Consider the following 18,582-nt stretch of genomic DNA (forward strand, 5'->3'; position numbering starts at 1 on the left):
CGGATAATGGCGACAACATCCCGCCCCCCATGAACTCCTGCGGAGGAGGTTCATAACTATAAACGTATTGTCATAACGCTAATGTCCGTTCTATATTACACTATCTACGTCTGTCCCTTGAGTCTCCAATCCGATCCGTATCTAGACATCCTCATCCTCGGCTTCCAGCAGACACAACTTGGTTACCGGGCGCTTGTAGGTCGTCCCTTTACCGCGCACCTCTGCACTCCTTACCAATCCATCCACGCCAGGAAACACATTAATCACGCGCGCAAGAGGCCAGTTGTTTCGTCCAACGTTGTCGTCCGCAACGAGCACTATATCTCCGACGTGTAGGTTTCGCTGTTTCCTGTTCCACTTGCTTCGAACTTGCAAGGAAGGAATGTACTCTTTCAACCAGCGACGCCAGTAGTGGTTAGCAAGTAATTGCGCTTGTCTCCACCGCTTCCGACTGTACTTATCTGCCCGTTCATCCGTATCCGTAGGAAGATTCATCGTAGGTCGCACGTTCAGAAAGTGATTGGGCGTAAGAGGATCCTCATCATCAGGATTCTCTGGATTCCGGGTTAGCGGTCTTGAATTCGCGATACGTTCTGCTTCAGTAAACACGGTGGTCAGCACTTCATCGTTGAGGGGGTTCTTCCCCAGGATCGCCTTCAGACTTCGCTTGACGACTCTCACCATCCTCTCCCACACGCCTGACATGTGGGTGGCTCCAGGTGGATTAAAGATCCACTTGCATCCTTTCGCAGAACACTCACGTCCGATCTTGTCATGATCCATTCCTTCCAGATGTTCACGTATCTCCCGATCAGCTCCCACAAAATTGGACCCGTTATCCGACCACAGTTCCACAACATGGCCCCTGCGATTCAGGAACCTCATCAGAGCGAGTATGAAATCATCCGTCTCTAGCGACTTAGCTAACTCGAGATGAACTGCTCGGGAGTTCATGCAAACAAAGATAGCTCCCCAGCGCTTCTCAGTCACTCTTCCTCTTCCCCGCTTAACATATAGCGGTCCAAAATAGTCAATACCTGTATACGTAAAGGGTGGCTCGTAAGGGATCATCCGAATTCTAGGTAGATCTCCCATCTCTTGCTTCAAAGTAGTTCTTCTTTGCTTGCGACAATGAATGCATCTTCCAAGAACAGCCTTGATGGCCACTCTCGCTTTCACAATCCAAAACTGCTCTCTCAGCAGGGATAGTACTTGTTCCACGCCACAATGACCGTTGCTTTCGTGTAGGTGGCGGATCAAGATAGTAGTGATATGACTCTGTTTCGGCAATATCATGGGATTCTTGGCATCATCACTCATCGGTGCCATCGAGATCCTTCCTCCAACTCTCATAACTTCATCGCCTTTCATGACCGGCTTAAGCTTCAAGATAGCACTAGCAACATTCACCTCCTTTCCTGCCTTCAGAGCCTTCACTTCTTCAGGGAAACTTTCCCGCTGTACTAGTACAGCTATTCGTCGCTTGGCGCGTTCTATGTCGTCTGGACTTAGCTTGTTCTCTGACTCTCCAGGTGTCTTTTCAGTAGGCTTTGCATGCTTTCTTGTCTTCAACCACTCCACAAACTTCATTACCCACGCAACCTTTCGAATGGTCTTCATCCAATCAGAAGTGTCGGTTAGAAGCTTTTCCAGGCCATCTCCTGGCTCCAGGTCAGTGAAGAACACTTCTTTCTTTATCTCCAGACTTTCTTCAGACAGGGCATCAAATTTATTATCTGGCCATTGATCTTCTGACTCTCTCAAGAAACTCGGATCATTAAGCCATCGCTCATCCCGGAGAAACTCATCTATGGTTAGACCTCGACTTACTTCGTCGGAAGGATTTAGTTTTCCCGGACAGTGTCGCCATTGGTCAGGATTAGTCGCTTCGCGAATCTCTGTAACCCTGTTGGCTACATACGTCTGGAATCTGCGGGTTTCATTATTGATATAGTTAAGTGTTATCATCGAATCAGTCCAAAACACGACTCTGTCAGGCTTCAGGTCCAGTTCTCGGCGAACTGCTTGGTCCACCCGTGTTGCCAGTAGGGCTCCTTGTAGCTCCAGCCTTGGGATGGTTGAGCCTTTAATAGGTGCATTCCTTGACTTTCCGGCGACGAAAGCACACTCCACCATTCCGTCCGGGTACTCGATTCGTAAGTAGCTTACTGACCCGTATCCTGCCTCCGAGGCATCACTAAAGTGATGGAGTTGTAGTCCAACACCTTCATGGTCTGGCCTGCTGAAGTAGCATCGGGGGATGGACAAATCTTCAAGCCGTACAAGTTCCCTTTTCCATGTCTGCCACTGACGCAGAATGTCTCCACTGAGCGGCTCGTCCCATGGTGCCTTCCGCCTCCATAGGGCTTGCATGATCTGCTTGCCACGCATTATCACTGGTGCAGCAAAGTTCAAAGGGTCAAAGACAGAGCTGATTGTCGATAGTACTCCTCTCATAGTATCAGCCTTCTCAGTGTTGCTCACCTTGAACCCGAAGGTGTCTGTCTCCACGTTCCATCTAACTCCAAGTGCCCGCTCGACTGGGAGTTCATCAAGATCTAAATCTAGCGTTGGTGCTGCCCTCTTCTCGATAGGCACTTCAGCAAGGACCTCCCTACTGTTACTCATAAACTTTGTGAGGTTGAACCCTCCTCTACCACAAAGTTCGGTTAACTCGTTCGCAAGCGTGACTGCACTCGCACTCGTGTCTACGCTTTTTAGTACATCATCCACATAAAAATTATGCAGGACAGTTTCGATGGTGGTATCTCCAAAGTCACCAGCATTGTCAGTTGTAGTTTTCTTGAGTGTCCAGTTGGCTGCACAAGGCGAGTCGGTTGCCCCAAAGACATGCACGTTCATGGCATATTCTTCTGGAGGGTCATCAGAGCTTTTGTCCCACCAAAGAAATCGCAGAGAATCTTGGTCTTCTTCTCTAACTCCGACCTGAAGGAACATCCCTTCTATATCAGCTACCAATGCAACATTGTCCTCCCTGAACCGTAGGAGCACCCCAGTCAGGCTGTTTGTACAATCAGGTCCATGTAACAAGTTCTTATTCAACGAAGTACCTTGGTACTCTGATGCAGCATCAAAAATTATCCTCAGCTTACCAGGTTTGTTGATATTCGTCACTGCAAAATGAGGTAAGTACCAAGTTCTCGGTCCAGTCTCTTGTGCTTCTTCTGGGCTGAGTTTGCGTGCATGCCCTTTAGTGATATACTTCTCCATGGCTGCTCGATACTTCTCCTCCAATCCAGGCTCTCGTGAAAACTTACGCTTCAGACTATTCAGTCTTTTATCGGCTTCATTCCGGTTATTAGGTAGGGTCACATCATCATCCCGCCACAGGAGGCCTGTTTCATAGTGACCATCACGCTTAGTAATGGTCTTCTCCAACTTATCGATAGCCTTCCTGTCTTCCCTGGACAGATGGTGCGATATAAAACTTGGGGATCCCTTGTCCGTCCCAACACTCTTTGTACCGAAACTCTCCAAATCCCAGAACCGCTCAATCTGATGCTGAAGTTCTTTCTTATAATCAGCAAAGTTCAGGTTTACTTCCTTGCATGAGGTCTCCCCTTGAAGGGTTCCTGTAATTACCCATCCAAGAGGACCTCTCAAAGCCTTCAAATCACTGGCTTTCGTCGCTGGTCTACGCACTTCAAACACCTCATGCGCATAGCCAACGTCCTTTCCTATCAGAACCGAAACCTTAGGCATGTCTACCGAGGGAATCTCAATATCCCTCAGATGCGGGTGTGCCTCTCTGTCAATATCTTTAGGAAGACACTTTTCGTTGACATTGAATTTCTTCGTTACCAAACCCTCAGTTACGGGAATTCTATCCCCTTCACCACTTGCGTGTTGCAGTTCAAACTCCACAACCTCTATCTGTTCCTTACTACTTCCCATCATGGTGGTGATGGATATTTCCTCAGTATGACCTTTAAGTTCGAGTTTCGCTGAAACCTCCGAGCTTATCATAGTTCCTCTTGAGCCATTATCCAGTAGCCCATACGTTGTCAGAGAGTTCCCATTTGGGGCAATCAATTTAACTGGTACAACATGTAGTAACACCGTTTTTGTGGCTCTTTCAGAAAATGTTGCGTATTGCTCGGTTTGCCTGTGTGGCTCCCCACCCCGGGTGCCCTGAGCATGGTCTCTTCTAGGGGGTCCCTCGGTCGTCCCCTCCCCTGCGCTCGAGTTAAGTTCTTTGGGAGGGTCATCTTTAGCTCTAGGGGGGTTATGTAACAAGGTGTGGTGTTTTCGCTCACTTTTGCAGTTACAAAAAGTGGTTGTATGGCATCTGTCCCTCATATGTCCTGGCCTAAGGCATATATGACACAATCTCTTCTCCTTTACCAGTCGCCAACGGCCGGGTAAGTCCCTTCCCTTGAAATTTGCACAGTCTGAAAGCCTATGTTCTCCTTGACAGCAAGGACAGGTCTTAATTGGGGCTTGTTTACCCATAGTAGTTTCAGGGGGTGAGCCTTCCATGTCTGTTTTAAAGACAGAAGTCTGTTTCTGGTAGTTCTTGCCTTTCCCACCCTGCTCGGGTCTTTTATCACCACCACCCTTGTTCTCACTCATGCTTAGGTTAACAAAACCTGGGTCATTCTTTATGGCTGCTTGCCTCTTCACATAATCTGCCAAATCTGAAATCTTAGGGATACCCCCCTTTTCTCTTATCTTGTAGGATACATCACCCCATTTATTTACTAAATACTGGGGAAGCCTTCTAACTATCTGTTTCATGTTTGAGATGGTACTGGCTTCAATAGCATATTCCCCAACAAGTTTCTTTGAGGCTGATTCAAGTTGCTCTGCAAAATCCCTCAGTCCCTTATAATCATGATTGTTCAATCTTGGGCCTCTGGTCAAATTGTCAATACAAGAAGCAGCGACGGTCGCTGGCTGCCCATATCGGTCTTCCAAAATATCAACTATCACTGAATAGCTGCAACCGGAAACCCTTTCCACAACTTCAAAAGCCTCCCCCGAGAGGAACTTCGGTAGGAATTCAACCTTTTGTGAATCACTTAAAATTTCATCTTCTAAATTATCTCTCAATCTCTTCCTAAAATTAGGAAAGTCACTTGGATTCCCAGAGAACTTAACAGGTTGCATGGCTTGGAGCATGGTCAGCTTTAACATGATATCAGTACTGTTCACGGGAAGAAAACCAAACGGGGTTTTCCTATAACTACTAGGGGGGGCTTCTTGGTCATTAATCTGGGGTTTTCTCTCAGGAATGGGGTCTTTAGGATGGGAAGGGCCCTCCATTAGCTTAGGTGTGTCTGGTCTAGGATTATCAGGAATGGGGTCACATTGCTCGGTCCATTTCATTAGCTTTTCCTCTTGAGACATGGGTGGCATGACCCCTACATCCCCTTTATACTCTTCTGACACACAACTATCAGACTCACTCCCTCTCTCTTCTAATAACTCAGCTTCCTTTTCTGCGATTTGAACCTGGAACTTGAGCTTACATGCTCTCGCTTTCTGTTCATATTCCAATTCTATTTTCTTACGTTCCAGATCCATTCGATGCTGAGCTATCTCTTCTTCTTGTTGCAAAAGAAGCTTTTTCATTTCTATTTTCTCTCTTAATTTCCTAGACCTACTAGACAGCCTTGACTTAGTTGAGTTTGACTTTCCTTTCTTCAAACGTTCATTTGCCAATTTGGTAGTAGTTTCACACTCATTACGAGTTTCTTCAAATTTCTCTTTCACTCTGTTGAATTCATCGGTTGCCAATTCTTCCAAAATGTACGACTGATAGCAGTCCTCATAGTTATTCAAAGCCGACTGTAATTCATTCAAGGCTGTCTGTATTTCATTGGCTCTAGAGAGATCATCAAGACAAGTTTTGAGCTCTTTCATGTGAATACTCACGCGCCCTAGGTAGCCTCCTAGGGACCTTTTCTTGCTTTCTATTCGTTCGACTTCACTACTAGCTTCGTTTTCACTCATGTTTCCAAGATAATAATCCTCAGTGTTCATTTACTCTGCCGTCGAATGATGTTGGAATTCAGATAGGTCAGATAGATGAGATGCTTCTAGATATGAACACAACTTTTATTTTCCACTTGTCGATATTCACGGGTAAAGTTCTACACGAGTTTCAACTTCAAAATTATCACGAATTACCACGAGATTCGCTGAAATAAACAAATACTGAAGATGAAAATTATGGCAATTTCCGCTAATTATACAAACGCATGATACTTACACGGGTGCGGAATCCATCCAAAAACAAATCCATACAATATTCATTAGATTCAGGTCAAAAACTCCAATAAAAAACTCCAGGAAATTCTCGACGAACTGAAAACGTTTTGCACGAGGCTATGCGACCGCGCAAGGCTCGGAACCAGGCCTCTAACACAGGGAGCCCGGATAATGGCGACAACACGTACTGTTCTATACTGTTGTGTGTACTGTTCTGTACTGTTGTGCGCACTGTTCTGTACTGTTGTGCGTACTGTTCTGTACTGTTGTGTGTACTGTTCTGTGCTGTTGTGCGCACTGTTCTGTACTGTTGTGTGTACTGTTCTGTACTGTTGTGCGTACTGTTCTGTACTGTTGTGCGTACTGTTCTGTACTGTTGTGTGTACTTTCTGTACTGTTGTGCACACTGTTCTGTACTGTTGTGCGCACTGTTCTGTACTGTTGTGCGTACTGTTCTGTGCTGTTGTGTGTACTGTTCTGTACTGTTGTGCGTACTGTTCTGTACTGTTGTGCGCACTGTTCTGTACTGTTGTGCGTACTGTTCTGTGCTGTTGTGCGTACTGTTCTGTACTGTTGTGCGTACTGTTCTGTACTGTTGTGCGCACTGTTCTGTACTGTTGTGCGTACTGTTCTGTGCTGTTGTGCGTACTGTTCTGTACTGTTGTGTGTACTGTTCTGTGCTGTTGTGCGTACTGTTCTGTGCTGTTGTGCGTACTGTTCTGTACTGTTGTGTGTACTGTTCTGTACTGTTGTGCGCACTGTTCTGTACTGTTGTGTGTACTGTTCTGTACTGTTGTGTGTACTGTTCTGTGCTGTTGTGTGCACTGTTCTGTGCTGTTGTGTGTACTGTTCTGTACTGTTGTGTGCACTGTTCTGTACTGTTGTGCACACTGTTCTGTACTGTTGTGTGTACTGTTCTGTACTGTTGTGTGTACTTTCTGTACTGTTGTGCACACTGTTCTGTACTGTTGTGCGCACTGTTCTGTACTGTTGTGCGTACTGTTCTGTGCTGTTGTGCGTACTGTTCTGTACTGTTGTGTGTACTGTTCTGTACTGTTGTGCGTACTGTTCTGTACTGTTGTGCGCACTGTTCTGTACTGTTGTGCGTACTGTTCTGTGCTGTTGTGCGTACTGTTCTGTACTGTTGTGCGTACTGTTCTGTACTGTTGTGCGCACTGTTCTGTACTGTTGTGCGTACTGTTCTGTGCTGTTGTGCGTACTGTTCTGTACTGTTGTGTGTACTGTTCTGTGCTGTTGTGCGTACTGTTCTGTGCTGTTGTGCGTACTGTTCTGTACTGTTGTGTGTACTGTTCTGTACTGTTGTGCGCACTGTTCTGTACTGTTGTGTGTACTGTTCTGTACTGTTGTGCGTACTGTTCTGTACTGTTGTGCGTACTGTTCTGTACTGTTGTGCGTACTGTTCTGTACTGTTGTGCGCACTGTTCTGTACTGTTGTGTGTACTGTTCTGTACTGTTGTTGTGTGCACTGTTCTGTACTGTTGTGCGCACTGTTCTGTACTGTTGTGCACACTGTTCTGTACTGTTGTGTGCACTGTTCTGTACTGTTGTGTGCACTGTTCTGTACTGTTGTGTGTACTGTTCTGTGCTGTTGTGCGTACTGTTCTGTACTGTTGTGCGTACTGTTCTGTACTGTTGTGTGTACTGTTCTGTGCTGTTGTGTGCACTGTTCTGTACTGTTGTGTGCACTGTTCTGTACTGTTGTGCGCACTGTTCTGTACTGTTGTGTGTACTGTTCTGTACTGTTGTGTGTACTGTTCTGTGCTGTTGTGTGCACTGTTCTGTGCTGTTGTGTGTACTGTTCTGTACTGTTGTGTGCACTGTTCTGTACTGTTGTGCACACTGTTCTGTACTGTTGTGTGTACTGTTCTGTACTGTTGTGTGACTGTTCTGTACTGTTGTGCGTACTGTTCTGTACTGTTGTGCGTACTGTTCTGTACTGTTGTGCGCACTGTTCTGTACTGTTGTGTGTACTGTTCTGTACTGTTGTTGTGTGCACTGTTCTGTACTGTTGTGCGCACTGTTCTGTACTGTTGTGCACACTGTTCTGTACTGTTGTGCGTACTGTTCTGTACTGTTGTGTGCACTGTTCTGTACTGTTGTGCGTATTGTTCTGTACTGTTGTGTGCACTGTTCTGTGCTGTTGTGCGTACTGTTCTGTGCTGTTGTGCGTACTGTTCTGTGCTGTTGTGCACACTGTTCTGTGCTGTTGTGCACACTGTTCTGTACTGTTGTGCACACTGTTCTGTACTGTTGTGTGTACTGTTCTGTACTGTTGTGTGTACTGTTCTGTGCTGTTGTGTGCACTGTTCTGTGCTGTTGTGTGTACTGTTCTGTACTGTTGTGTGCACTGTTCTGTACTGTTGTGCACACTGTTCTGTACTGTTGTGTGTACTGTTCTGTACTGTTGTGTGTACTTTCTGTACTGTTGTGCACACTGTTCTGTACTGTTGTGCGCACTGTTCTGTACTGTTGTGCGTACTGTTCTGTGCTGTTGTGCGTACTGTTCTGTACTGTTGTGTGTACTGTTCTGTACTGTTGTGCGTACTGTTCTGTACTGTTGTGCGCACTGTTCTGTACTGTTGTGCGTACTGTTCTGTGCTGTTGTGCGTACTGTTCTGTACTGTTGTGCGTACTGTTCTGTACTGTTGTGCGCACTGTTCTGTACTGTTGTGCGTACTGTTCTGTGCTGTTGTGCGTACTGTTCTGTACTGTTGTGTGTACTGTTCTGTGCTGTTGTGCGTACTGTTCTGTGCTGTTGTGCGTACTGTTCTGTACTGTTGTGTGTACTGTTCTGTACTGTTGTGCGCACTGTTCTGTACTGTTGTGTGTACTGTTCTGTACTGTTGTGCGTACTGTTCTGTACTGTTGTGCGTACTGTTCTGTACTGTTGTGCGTACTGTTCTGTACTGTTGTGCGCACTGTTCTGTACTGTTGTGTGTACTGTTCTGTACTGTTGTTGTGTGCACTGTTCTGTACTGTTGTGCGCACTGTTCTGTACTGTTGTGCACACTGTTCTGTACTGTTGTGTGCACTGTTCTGTACTGTTGTGTGCACTGTTCTGTACTGTTGTGTGTACTGTTCTGTGCTGTTGTGCGTACTGTTCTGTACTGTTGTGCGTACTGTTCTGTACTGTTGTGTGTACTGTTCTGTGCTGTTGTGTGCACTGTTCTGTACTGTTGTGTGCACTGTTCTGTACTGTTGTGCGCACTGTTCTGTACTGTTGTGTGTACTGTTCTGTACTGTTGTGTGTACTGTTCTGTGCTGTTGTGTGCACTGTTCTGTGCTGTTGTGTGTACTGTTCTGTACTGTTGTGTGCACTGTTCTGTACTGTTGTGCACACTGTTCTGTACTGTTGTGTGTACTGTTCTGTACTGTTGTGTGACTGTTCTGTACTGTTGTGCGTACTGTTCTGTACTGTTGTGCGTACTGTTCTGTACTGTTGTGCGCACTGTTCTGTACTGTTGTGTGTACTGTTCTGTACTGTTGTTGTGTGCACTGTTCTGTACTGTTGTGCGCACTGTTCTGTACTGTTGTGCACACTGTTCTGTACTGTTGTGTGCACTGTTCTGTACTGTTGTGTGCACTGTTCTGTACTGTTGTGTGTACTGTTCTGTGCTGTTGTGCGTACTGTTCTGTACTGTTGTGCGTACTGTTCTGTGCTGTTGTGCGTACTGTTCTGTGCTGTTGTGCGTACTGTTCTGTGCTGTTGTGCACACTGTTCTGTGCTGTTGTGCACACTGTTCTGTACTGTTGTGCACACTGTTCTGTACTGTTGTGCACACTGTTCTGTACTGTTGTGCGTACTGTTCTGTACTGTTGTGCGTACTGTTCTGTACTGTTGTGCGTACTGTTCTGTACTGTTGTGCGCACTGTTCTGTACTGTTGTGTGTACTGTTCTGTACTGTTGTGCGTACTGTTCTGTACTGTTGTGCGTACTGTTCTGTGCTGTTGTGCGTACTGTTCTGTACTGTTGTGCGCACTGTTCTGTACTGTTGTGCGTATTGTTCTGTACTGTTGTGTACACTGTTCTGTAATGTTGTGTGTACTGTTCTGTACTGTTGTGCTAACTGTTCTGTACTGTTGTGCGTACTGTTCTGTACTGTTGTGCGCACTGTTCTGTGCTGTTGTGTGTACTGTTCTGTACTGTTGTGTGTACTGTTCTGTACTGTTGTGCGTACTGTTCTGTACTGTTGTGCACACTGTTCTGTACTGTTGTGTGCACTGTTCTGTACTGTTGTGCGCACTGTTCTGTACTGTTGTGTGGACTGTTCTGTACTGTTGTGTGTACTGTTCTGTACTGTTGTGCGCACTGTTCTGTACTGTTGTGCACACTGTTCTGTGCTGTTGTGCGCACTGTTCTGTACTGTTGTGCGTACTGTTCTGTCCTGTTGTGCACACTGTTCTGTACTGTTGTGTGCACTGTTCTGTACTGTTGTGCACACTGTTCTGTGCTGTTGTGCGCACTGTTCTGTACTGTTGTGCACACTGTTCTGTACTGTTGTGCACACTGTTCTGTGCTGTTGTGCGCACTGTTCTGTACTGTTGTGCGTACTGTTCTGTGCTGTTGTGCGTACTGTTCTGTACTGTTGTGCACACTGTTCTGTACTGTTGTGTGCACTGTTCTGTACTGTTGTGCGTACTGTTCTGTACTGTTGTGCGTACTGTTCTGTACTGTTGTGCGTACTGTTCTGTACTGTTGTGTGCACTGTTCTGTACTGTTGTGCGTATTGTTCTGTACTGTTGTGTGCACTGTTCTGTAATGTTGTGTGTACTGTTCTGTACTGTTGTGCTAACTGTTCTGTACTGTTGTGTGTACTGTTCTGTACTGTTGTGCGCACTGTTCTGTGCTGTTGTGTGTACTGTTCTGTACTGTTGTGTGTACTGTTCTGTGCTGTTGTGCACACTGTTCTGTACTGTTGTGCGTACTGTTCTGTACTGTTGTGCGTACTGTTCTGTGCTGTTGTGCGTACTGTTCTGTGCTGTTGTGTGTACTGTTCTGTGCTGTTGTGGGTACTGTTCTGTACTGTTGTGCGCACTGTTCTGTACTGTTGTGCACACTGTTCTGTACTGTTGTGTGTACTGTTCTGTACTGTTGTGTGCACTGTTCTGTACTGTTGTGTGCACTGTTCTGTACTGTTGTGTGCACTGTTCTGTACTGTTGTGCGCACTGTTCTGTACTGTTGTGCACACTGTTCTGTGCTGTTGTGTGTACTGTTCTGTACTGTTGTGCGTACTGTTCTGTACTGTTGTGCGTACTGTTCTGTACTGTTGTGCGCACTGTTCTGTACTGTTGTGTGCACTGTTCTGTACTGTTGTGCACACTGTTCTGTACTGTTGTGCGTACTGTTCTGTACTGTTGTGCGTACTGTTCTGTGCTGTTGTGCACACTGTTCTGTACTGTTGTGCGTACTGTTCTGTACTGTTGTGTGTACTGTTCTGTACTGTTGTGCGTACTGTTCTGTACTGTTGTGCGCACTGTTCTGTACTGTTGTGTGCACTGTTCTGTACTGTTGTGCACACTGTTCTGTACTGTTGTGTGCACTGTTCTGTACTGTTGTGTGCACTGTTCTGTACTGTTGTGCGTACTGTTTTGTACTGTTGTGCGCACTGTTCTGTACTGTATGATGTATCATTAGTCTATTTAACCTTAAAGTAGTATCACTAGTATATTTGGTCAGGTTTTGGTCAGCTAGGGGAGGGGTGGTCAAGCTGGATTCTGATTGGTGGATATATGGTCAGGTGTGTGACGTCACAGGTGGTGTTAACCAATGGGAATGGAGATATCTGGTTAGGGGTGTGACGTCACGCGGGGTCGGGATTGGCTCCCGCGCGCGCGACAACACGGTGACGTCAGCGCGGGAAAGGATATAAGGCCCTAGGTGTTTTTTCAGGTTAAGCAGCAACCTTTCAGCCATGAATGTAAAGTGTTTTTGCGGCGCCGAGGCTAAACAAGTAGGGTCAGCGTTGAGGTGTGGCGCCAACATCGACTATAAAAACGACCAAGTTGGTTGTGGGTACTATTTTACCATCGAGCAAGCCAAGAGTATAAAAGAGTACATCCCTGAGGGGAACACAGTCTTCGACTTCCCTGTGTGCGAGGGTCACAACCTCATCTGCAAGCCAGTGGTAAGCGCTGGTCAGTTCTCCAGGGGGCGTGTCTATTTTCAGTGTCCAGTGCAGGCACCCAACCAAAAATGCAAGCAGTTTGTGTGGGCGGAGGAACCCAAAGATTCGGAGAGGAAGAAGCCTGCAGCAGTATGGACACCTCCCAGTATGAAGAAGAAGAAAGCGCCAGCAAGGGCCAGGAAGCAAACCCTCACCCCCCGCATGGGCGCAAGCGCAAACGCGAACGTCCCACAACCGCCGCCACCGCCACCAAGCAAGGTCCCATGCGTGGTAGAGGAGGGGGAGGACGAGGGGGAGGACGAGGGCGTGGTAGAGGAGGTAGTGGAGGAGGAGGTAATTGCACCTGTGATGAAGAAGCAAAAGAAGCAGTGGCTGTAGACAATGACGATAGCAACAACAGTTACGAGGTGGAGGAGAAGGTGGTAGTGGTAGACAGTGACGACAGTGATTGTGGTATGGGTGATGTCTCTTCCGGTACCGTCTACAACGATGTAGTGGACTCTGCCAACAATCTATATAGTGTGGACTATTACGTTAAGAAGGTGGTATGGGATTTGATGGGTGAGGTGTTGCACTACAAGCACCAGCAAGGTACGAAGGACAGTTGGCTGAACACCTTTTATGAGGTTAGGGATGCCATCAGGGAGAACACTGGTCACATGTGGGAAGGGTTGGACAGGATGACGAAAGCGCTTGGGTTCACCATGCGATGGAGCCCTTGGTTCACCTACATGGAGGATCTAGTGAGCAATAGGGTCGTACCAAGGGATATGGTGAAGTTGTGCCGTGACGAGAAGTTGCCAGGAATACTAGAGGGGAAGGAGGCAGAGGTTTGGGAAACCACCAGGGACACAGCCCAACGTATAGGGAGGGTAGCCCACCTGTTCCCAATTGGGGAAATGTAGAGACACTGTAGTCATCGTTTACTTTTTAGTGTTTTTTATTGTTACCACTGTGATTAGTATAAAAAAGAAAAAATGTATTTACTGGTTATAGGGTAATAAAGAAAAGTGTTTGTAGTGAGAAAAGTCACTCAGTCTCTTGGTGTTGGTCCACATTTCGCCGTTTGCGGGTGTTATCCTTGTACCTGTTGCGGATACGTTTGAGCTTTTTCAACAGTTGATTTCTCTGGGACTTCTCTCTCATGTTGCTTCCCATGAACTTGTGCACTTGAGCGTCTAGTTCCAGTAACATGGGTTGGTACGTACGTACCGCAGCGCTGTATCCTAACTCGTAGTTGTTGTTGTTGTTGTTGTTGTTGTTGTTGTTGGCTTGGTCCGCGTCCTGTTGGGGTTTGGAACAGTGTTAGATGACTTTGGCTGTTATAAACAGCATTATCATTAGTCCTACCCCAATTATTATGAGTATGGTTAAAAAAAGGTGAAGTATTAGTTTTGCCCGCCTCTCTTTTTGGTGTATTACCCGTGGGTTCTCGTTTGGCTGTGACGCTTGACCCATAAGGTCGGTGTAGCGTACGCGCAGGAGGTTGTATTCCGTGCGCAGGGTCTGCTCACGTTCCTCTAGAGCGCTGACTTGCTGGTTAAGGTTGGCGATCTCTAAGTCTTTGGCGTCGCTGGCAGGGTGTGACACTTGTGTCCCTTTCTCGCAGGTGTCTTTAAGATCACCATAGTCCACTTGCATGCGCAGGAGGTCGTAGTCCATGCGTAGGGTCTCCTCACGTCCCTCTAGAACACTAACTTGGTAGTTGAGGTTGGCAATCTCTAGGTCTTTTGCGATGCTGGTGCGCTGTTCTTCCAGCACATCTCTTTCTAGACCATACACCTTGCTATTGAGGCTTGAGATCTCCGCTTCGTGGTCGTTGCATAGTTCCCGCAACCTAGTGCTTTCCCTCTCAGCCTCTTCCACTTGTCCCGCTATTCTGCACAATCTCCCGGTCATAAAGTCTCCTACGGCTCCTACGTGGTCGCGGAACGCTTCGCTGAGTGCATTCATGTTTCTTGCCGAGCGCGAAGTGAGATAGTGGCTACCCTCTGAGATCTCCTCCTCTTCGTCTTCTATCTCAGTGGTGATGGTGACTTGAGTAGTAGGTTGGTTGGTCATCTTGTGTTTTTTAGTCTGGTTAGACTATGAGGAGTTTTTGTGGTGTGCGTCTCCTTTTATACCCTTTAGTAGTGTTTAGGGGACGCCGATGACGTCGTTAGCTAAGTCTCTGATTGGTTAGGGGTTAAGGTTACTTGTTTCTGATAGGTTCTAGGTTATAATGCCTCTTAGAATGTCTAGACAGTGGGTCAAGAGGTTATCAGGCTTGTTGTTCGTCTTTGGGTTCTTCTCCAAGGTTACCATTCTTCTCGCGTCGTATTTTATTCAGCTCCCACTTCAGCTCTTCGATTTCGTAACACTGGTTCTCGATTTGCATGTTCTTCTCTTCTAGTATGTCATTTAGCATTATCACTCTGTAGCGGAGGGCTTGGTTTTCTGTTGCAAAGTAATTACACATTGCATTTATTGCGTCTGGCTCTCTTATCTCCCCCTTTTGCCATCTTGCTCCTATTTGGGCTATTACTTGTTGTGCCTTCGCATTGCCAAGAGTGTTGGAGGTGTCAGCCCAAGCTGGTAGGGGTGTAGAGTTTTGGTTAGCCATGGTGTGTTTTTTTAGGGTGTCTGTTCGACTGAGAGTTTAGTGCTATGCGTCCCTTTTTTATACCTTTTGGACTGTCTAGACAGTATAGTGGTGAGGTCGTTGGGGTTTTTGATTGGTTTAGGTGAACTATGGTTGTTGGGTGGGCCAATTGCCAGCCTAGGTGGTGTGTGACGTCATAATATCCTATAAGACATGGCCTGTTATTGGGTAGTTTTCAAAGAGGTGTTTTATTGGTTGGGTAGTTCTATAAAAGAGGCTGTGCATTACCAGGGTTTCAGTCCCTTCGACTGTTTCAACCATGGCTGACAACGGTGACGATAATGACGATTGGCTTAGACGCTTGTTGGGAATATTACCAGACCCAAGTGAGGATGAGGAGGAGGAGAATGCAGAGGGTGCACAGCTCCCCCCTGATTTTTTCTACGATGAGCTTATTGACACACCCCAGTTTGCTTCTCTCGATGAGTTGTTTGACTACATAAACTACTATAACAATTTAGTGGAGGATGACTGTGTGTCTTTCGAGGACCCTTTTATGGGTGTACAACAAGGCGGCGGTAGCGGGGGAGTGAAGCGGAGGCGTGACCCTGAAGACGTTAGTGATAAGGATGATGTAGTGTATGAGTTGCGCCAAACATCAACCAAGCGGTCTACTAAAATGCGCACCGATTGCACCGACTACGATTTGAAGGTCGATTTGCCCCTACGTGATAATCTAGAGGAGGCTTTGGAGGATGTTGAGGGAGTGCTAGACAGGGTGCTAGACGACACGTTACGTGGGGTGCAAGGGCATGACTACGCACGTATTACCATCGATGCTCCTTCTTTGAGGAACCCAATTGCGTTACCATTTATGCGACGTCACCAACTTACCCCTCAGCGGATCATGGGTGTCATAGAGACGGTTGTGCAATCTAACCAACAGTTTGTGTTTGAGGGTGACTTCAGGCTCCATGTGATTCGTACTCATCTCCCATCAGGGGCTGGGAAAAACAAATTGAGGAACTCTTGTACATTGAACACGTGCGACTTGGATGCATGGAGGAAGGGGAAAAAAAGTATTATTCGTATTGAGAACAGCGATGAGTTATGTGCTGCACGCTCTATTGTGACTGGGATGGCTATCCTAACCATGGACCCTAATGCTACCAAGTTGTATAAGCCCACACCGGGCCGTACGCGTGGCCCCCCGCTCCCCTTGCAAACGGAACGTGCCAAGGTGTTGCATGCCGAGGCTGGTGTACCTGAAGGGTCTTGTGGGATCCCTGAGATCCAGCAATTCCAACAATATCTGAGGGGTCAAGGGTTCGAGTTGAATGTGGTGTCCCGGGAGCATGGTAATACTGTGATCTACTCTGGGGACTTACCTGACCCAAAGTATAGGCTTTACTTATACTATGCCAAGGGTCATTTTGATTACGTTAAGAGTATGCCCGGTTTGTTGGGGCGTTGCCACTATTGCACAATATGCAAGAAGGGTTACGACTCCAAGCTACAGCACAAGTGTGTGAATTCGTGTTATGGTTGCGGAGAGGTGGATTGTTCCCCTTTGGTACCACCACCGGAGCAAGACCACCGTTGGGATTGGAAGTATTGCTCAGAGTGTAACAGGTACTTTCGTACCCCTAAGTGCTTCGAGAACCATAAACTCGTCAAGCCTAGAGGGTTACCCAATAAGAAAGGTGTTACCCCTCGGTCGTACTGTCAGATGTATCATAAATGCGAGGCATGTGGTAAACGTATTGATATGCTTGCCACCCGGGAGGAGGGGACGTCACATGTATGTGGGGAGTACAAGTGTACTGCCTGCAAAGAGGTGGTTTCCCCAGACCATTTGTGTTACGTGACTGTTGGTGCCAATGCTTTACCAAAGGACAAAGACGGTGATGATAGCATGCATCTTATCGTTTTCGATGTCGAGGCGATGCCATTGGGTGATAAACACGAGCCTAATTTTGTGGGCGCTCAAAAACTGTGCGACACGTGTAAGGAGTGGTCCATGGATCGTTTGGAGTGCACCACGTGTGGGGTCCGAAAGCATAGTTTTACCAGTATCCGTGCGTTTTGCGACTGGTTATTTGGTGGCAGTAATGCTGGGTACACCTGCCTGGCACACAATTTTAAGGGGTACGACTCCTATTTTATCTTGGAGTACCTTTTTGAGAATGGTATTAAGCCCAATGTTATCTTCACTGGTGGCAAGGTGATGCATTTGAAGGTGGACTCGTTAAACATTGAGATGAAGTGTACCTTGAATTTTTTTCAAATGCCACTGAGTAAGCTCCCAAAAGCTTTTGGGTTCGACCACATCACTCAGAAAGGTGTATTTCCTCACTTTTTTAATATTACCGAACACCAAGATTATGTAGGGCCTATGCCAGATTTGAGTTATTACGACTTACGGAGTATGAAGGAGGAGGACGCAAACGCTGTCGCTCAATGGCATCAGGAGCAAGTCACCCGTGGGGTTGTGTTCAACTTGAGGGAGGAACTTGCTAACTATTGTCACCAAGATGTTGAAGTACTGAAGAGGGCAGTGGTAGCCTTCGATAAACTCATCATGGATGCGGTTGGTCTCCATCCGTTCAAGATAGCTATCACCATAGCCTCGTTATCTAGTCGGATTCTGCGCTCGAAGTTCTTGGAGGAGGGTAAAATTGGCCTAGTCCCTTTACGTGGGTACCGTGGGCACGATGTGCAGTCTTTGAAGGCACTACAGTGGCTGAAATACCTGGAGCGCCGTGACGGTGTGTGTATCCGACATGCGGGAAATGGAGGCGAGGTGCGCTTAGCTGGTAGAATTAAGGTAGATGGTTATGCTGCTGACACTAACACTGTGTACCAATACCAAGGTTGTTTTTACCATGGGTGTCCTACTTGCTTCCTACCTGATACTGTGAACCCCTTGACACATACTACTATGAGGGAGCTCCGCGATCACACACGTGCTACAGAGTTACGCCTAAGAGCTTTAGGGTATAATTACGAGGAGGTATGGGAGTGTCAATTCGACGCTAGGCTGAGCAGTGATGTACAACTGCAAGCCCTTGTGGGGGAGGTGGAGCATTCGATCCCCCTCAACCCCCGTGATGCCTTCTTTGGTGGCAGGACAAATGCCATTCAATTGCATTACGAAGCAAAGGTCTGTGAGGGCGAACGGATACATTATTACGACTTCACATCCTTGTACCCTTGGGTAAACGCCACGTGCGAGTACCCCGTTGGTCACCCCGACGCGATTGTCACCGAGAACTTTAATGAAGACCTCCACGCATACAAGGGGCTCATGAAGATTCGTGTCCTACCTCCCCGTGACCTCTTCTTCCCAGTCCTCCCTGTCAGGGTAAATCAGAAGCTGATGTTTCCACTGTGTCGCAGTTGTGCTGAGATGGAGGAGCAAGGGAGCTGCAACCATTCGGATGAGGAGCGGGCGTTCACAGGCACGTGGTGTCACCCCGAGGTCTTCAAGGCTATCGAGGAGGGGTACACTGTACTCCGTGTTTACGAGATATGGCATTGGGAGGAGTGGGAGCGCTTGTTCAAGGGGTATATCGATACCTTTTTGAAATTCAAGCAGGAGGCTTCGGGGTGGCCAGCGT

The 18,582-nt window shown here is 47.0% G+C and overlaps 1 protein-coding gene across 1 annotated transcript; it reads right to left on the reverse strand.

The window, feature by feature from the left end:
* Positions 1-67: 67 nt before the first annotated feature.
* Positions 68-6,379, reverse strand: LOC116602090. The gene is made up of 2 exons (XM_048723182.1): positions 6,236-6,379; positions 68-6,164 (listed from the first exon to the last, which is right to left on the reverse strand). Exon 2 carries the CDS (start codon positions 6,004-6,006, stop codon positions 142-144), a length of 5,865 nt encoding a protein of 1,954 aa, XP_048579139.1. The 5' UTR covers positions 6,007-6,164; positions 6,236-6,379; the 3' UTR covers positions 68-141.
* Positions 6,380-18,582: the final 12,203 nt, after the last annotated feature.

Source organism: Nematostella vectensis, unplaced genomic scaffold (assembly GCF_932526225.1).
Source record: "Nematostella vectensis unplaced genomic scaffold, jaNemVect1.1, whole genome shotgun sequence".
Taxonomy (NCBI): Eukaryota; Metazoa; Cnidaria; class Anthozoa; order Actiniaria; family Edwardsiidae; genus Nematostella; species Nematostella vectensis.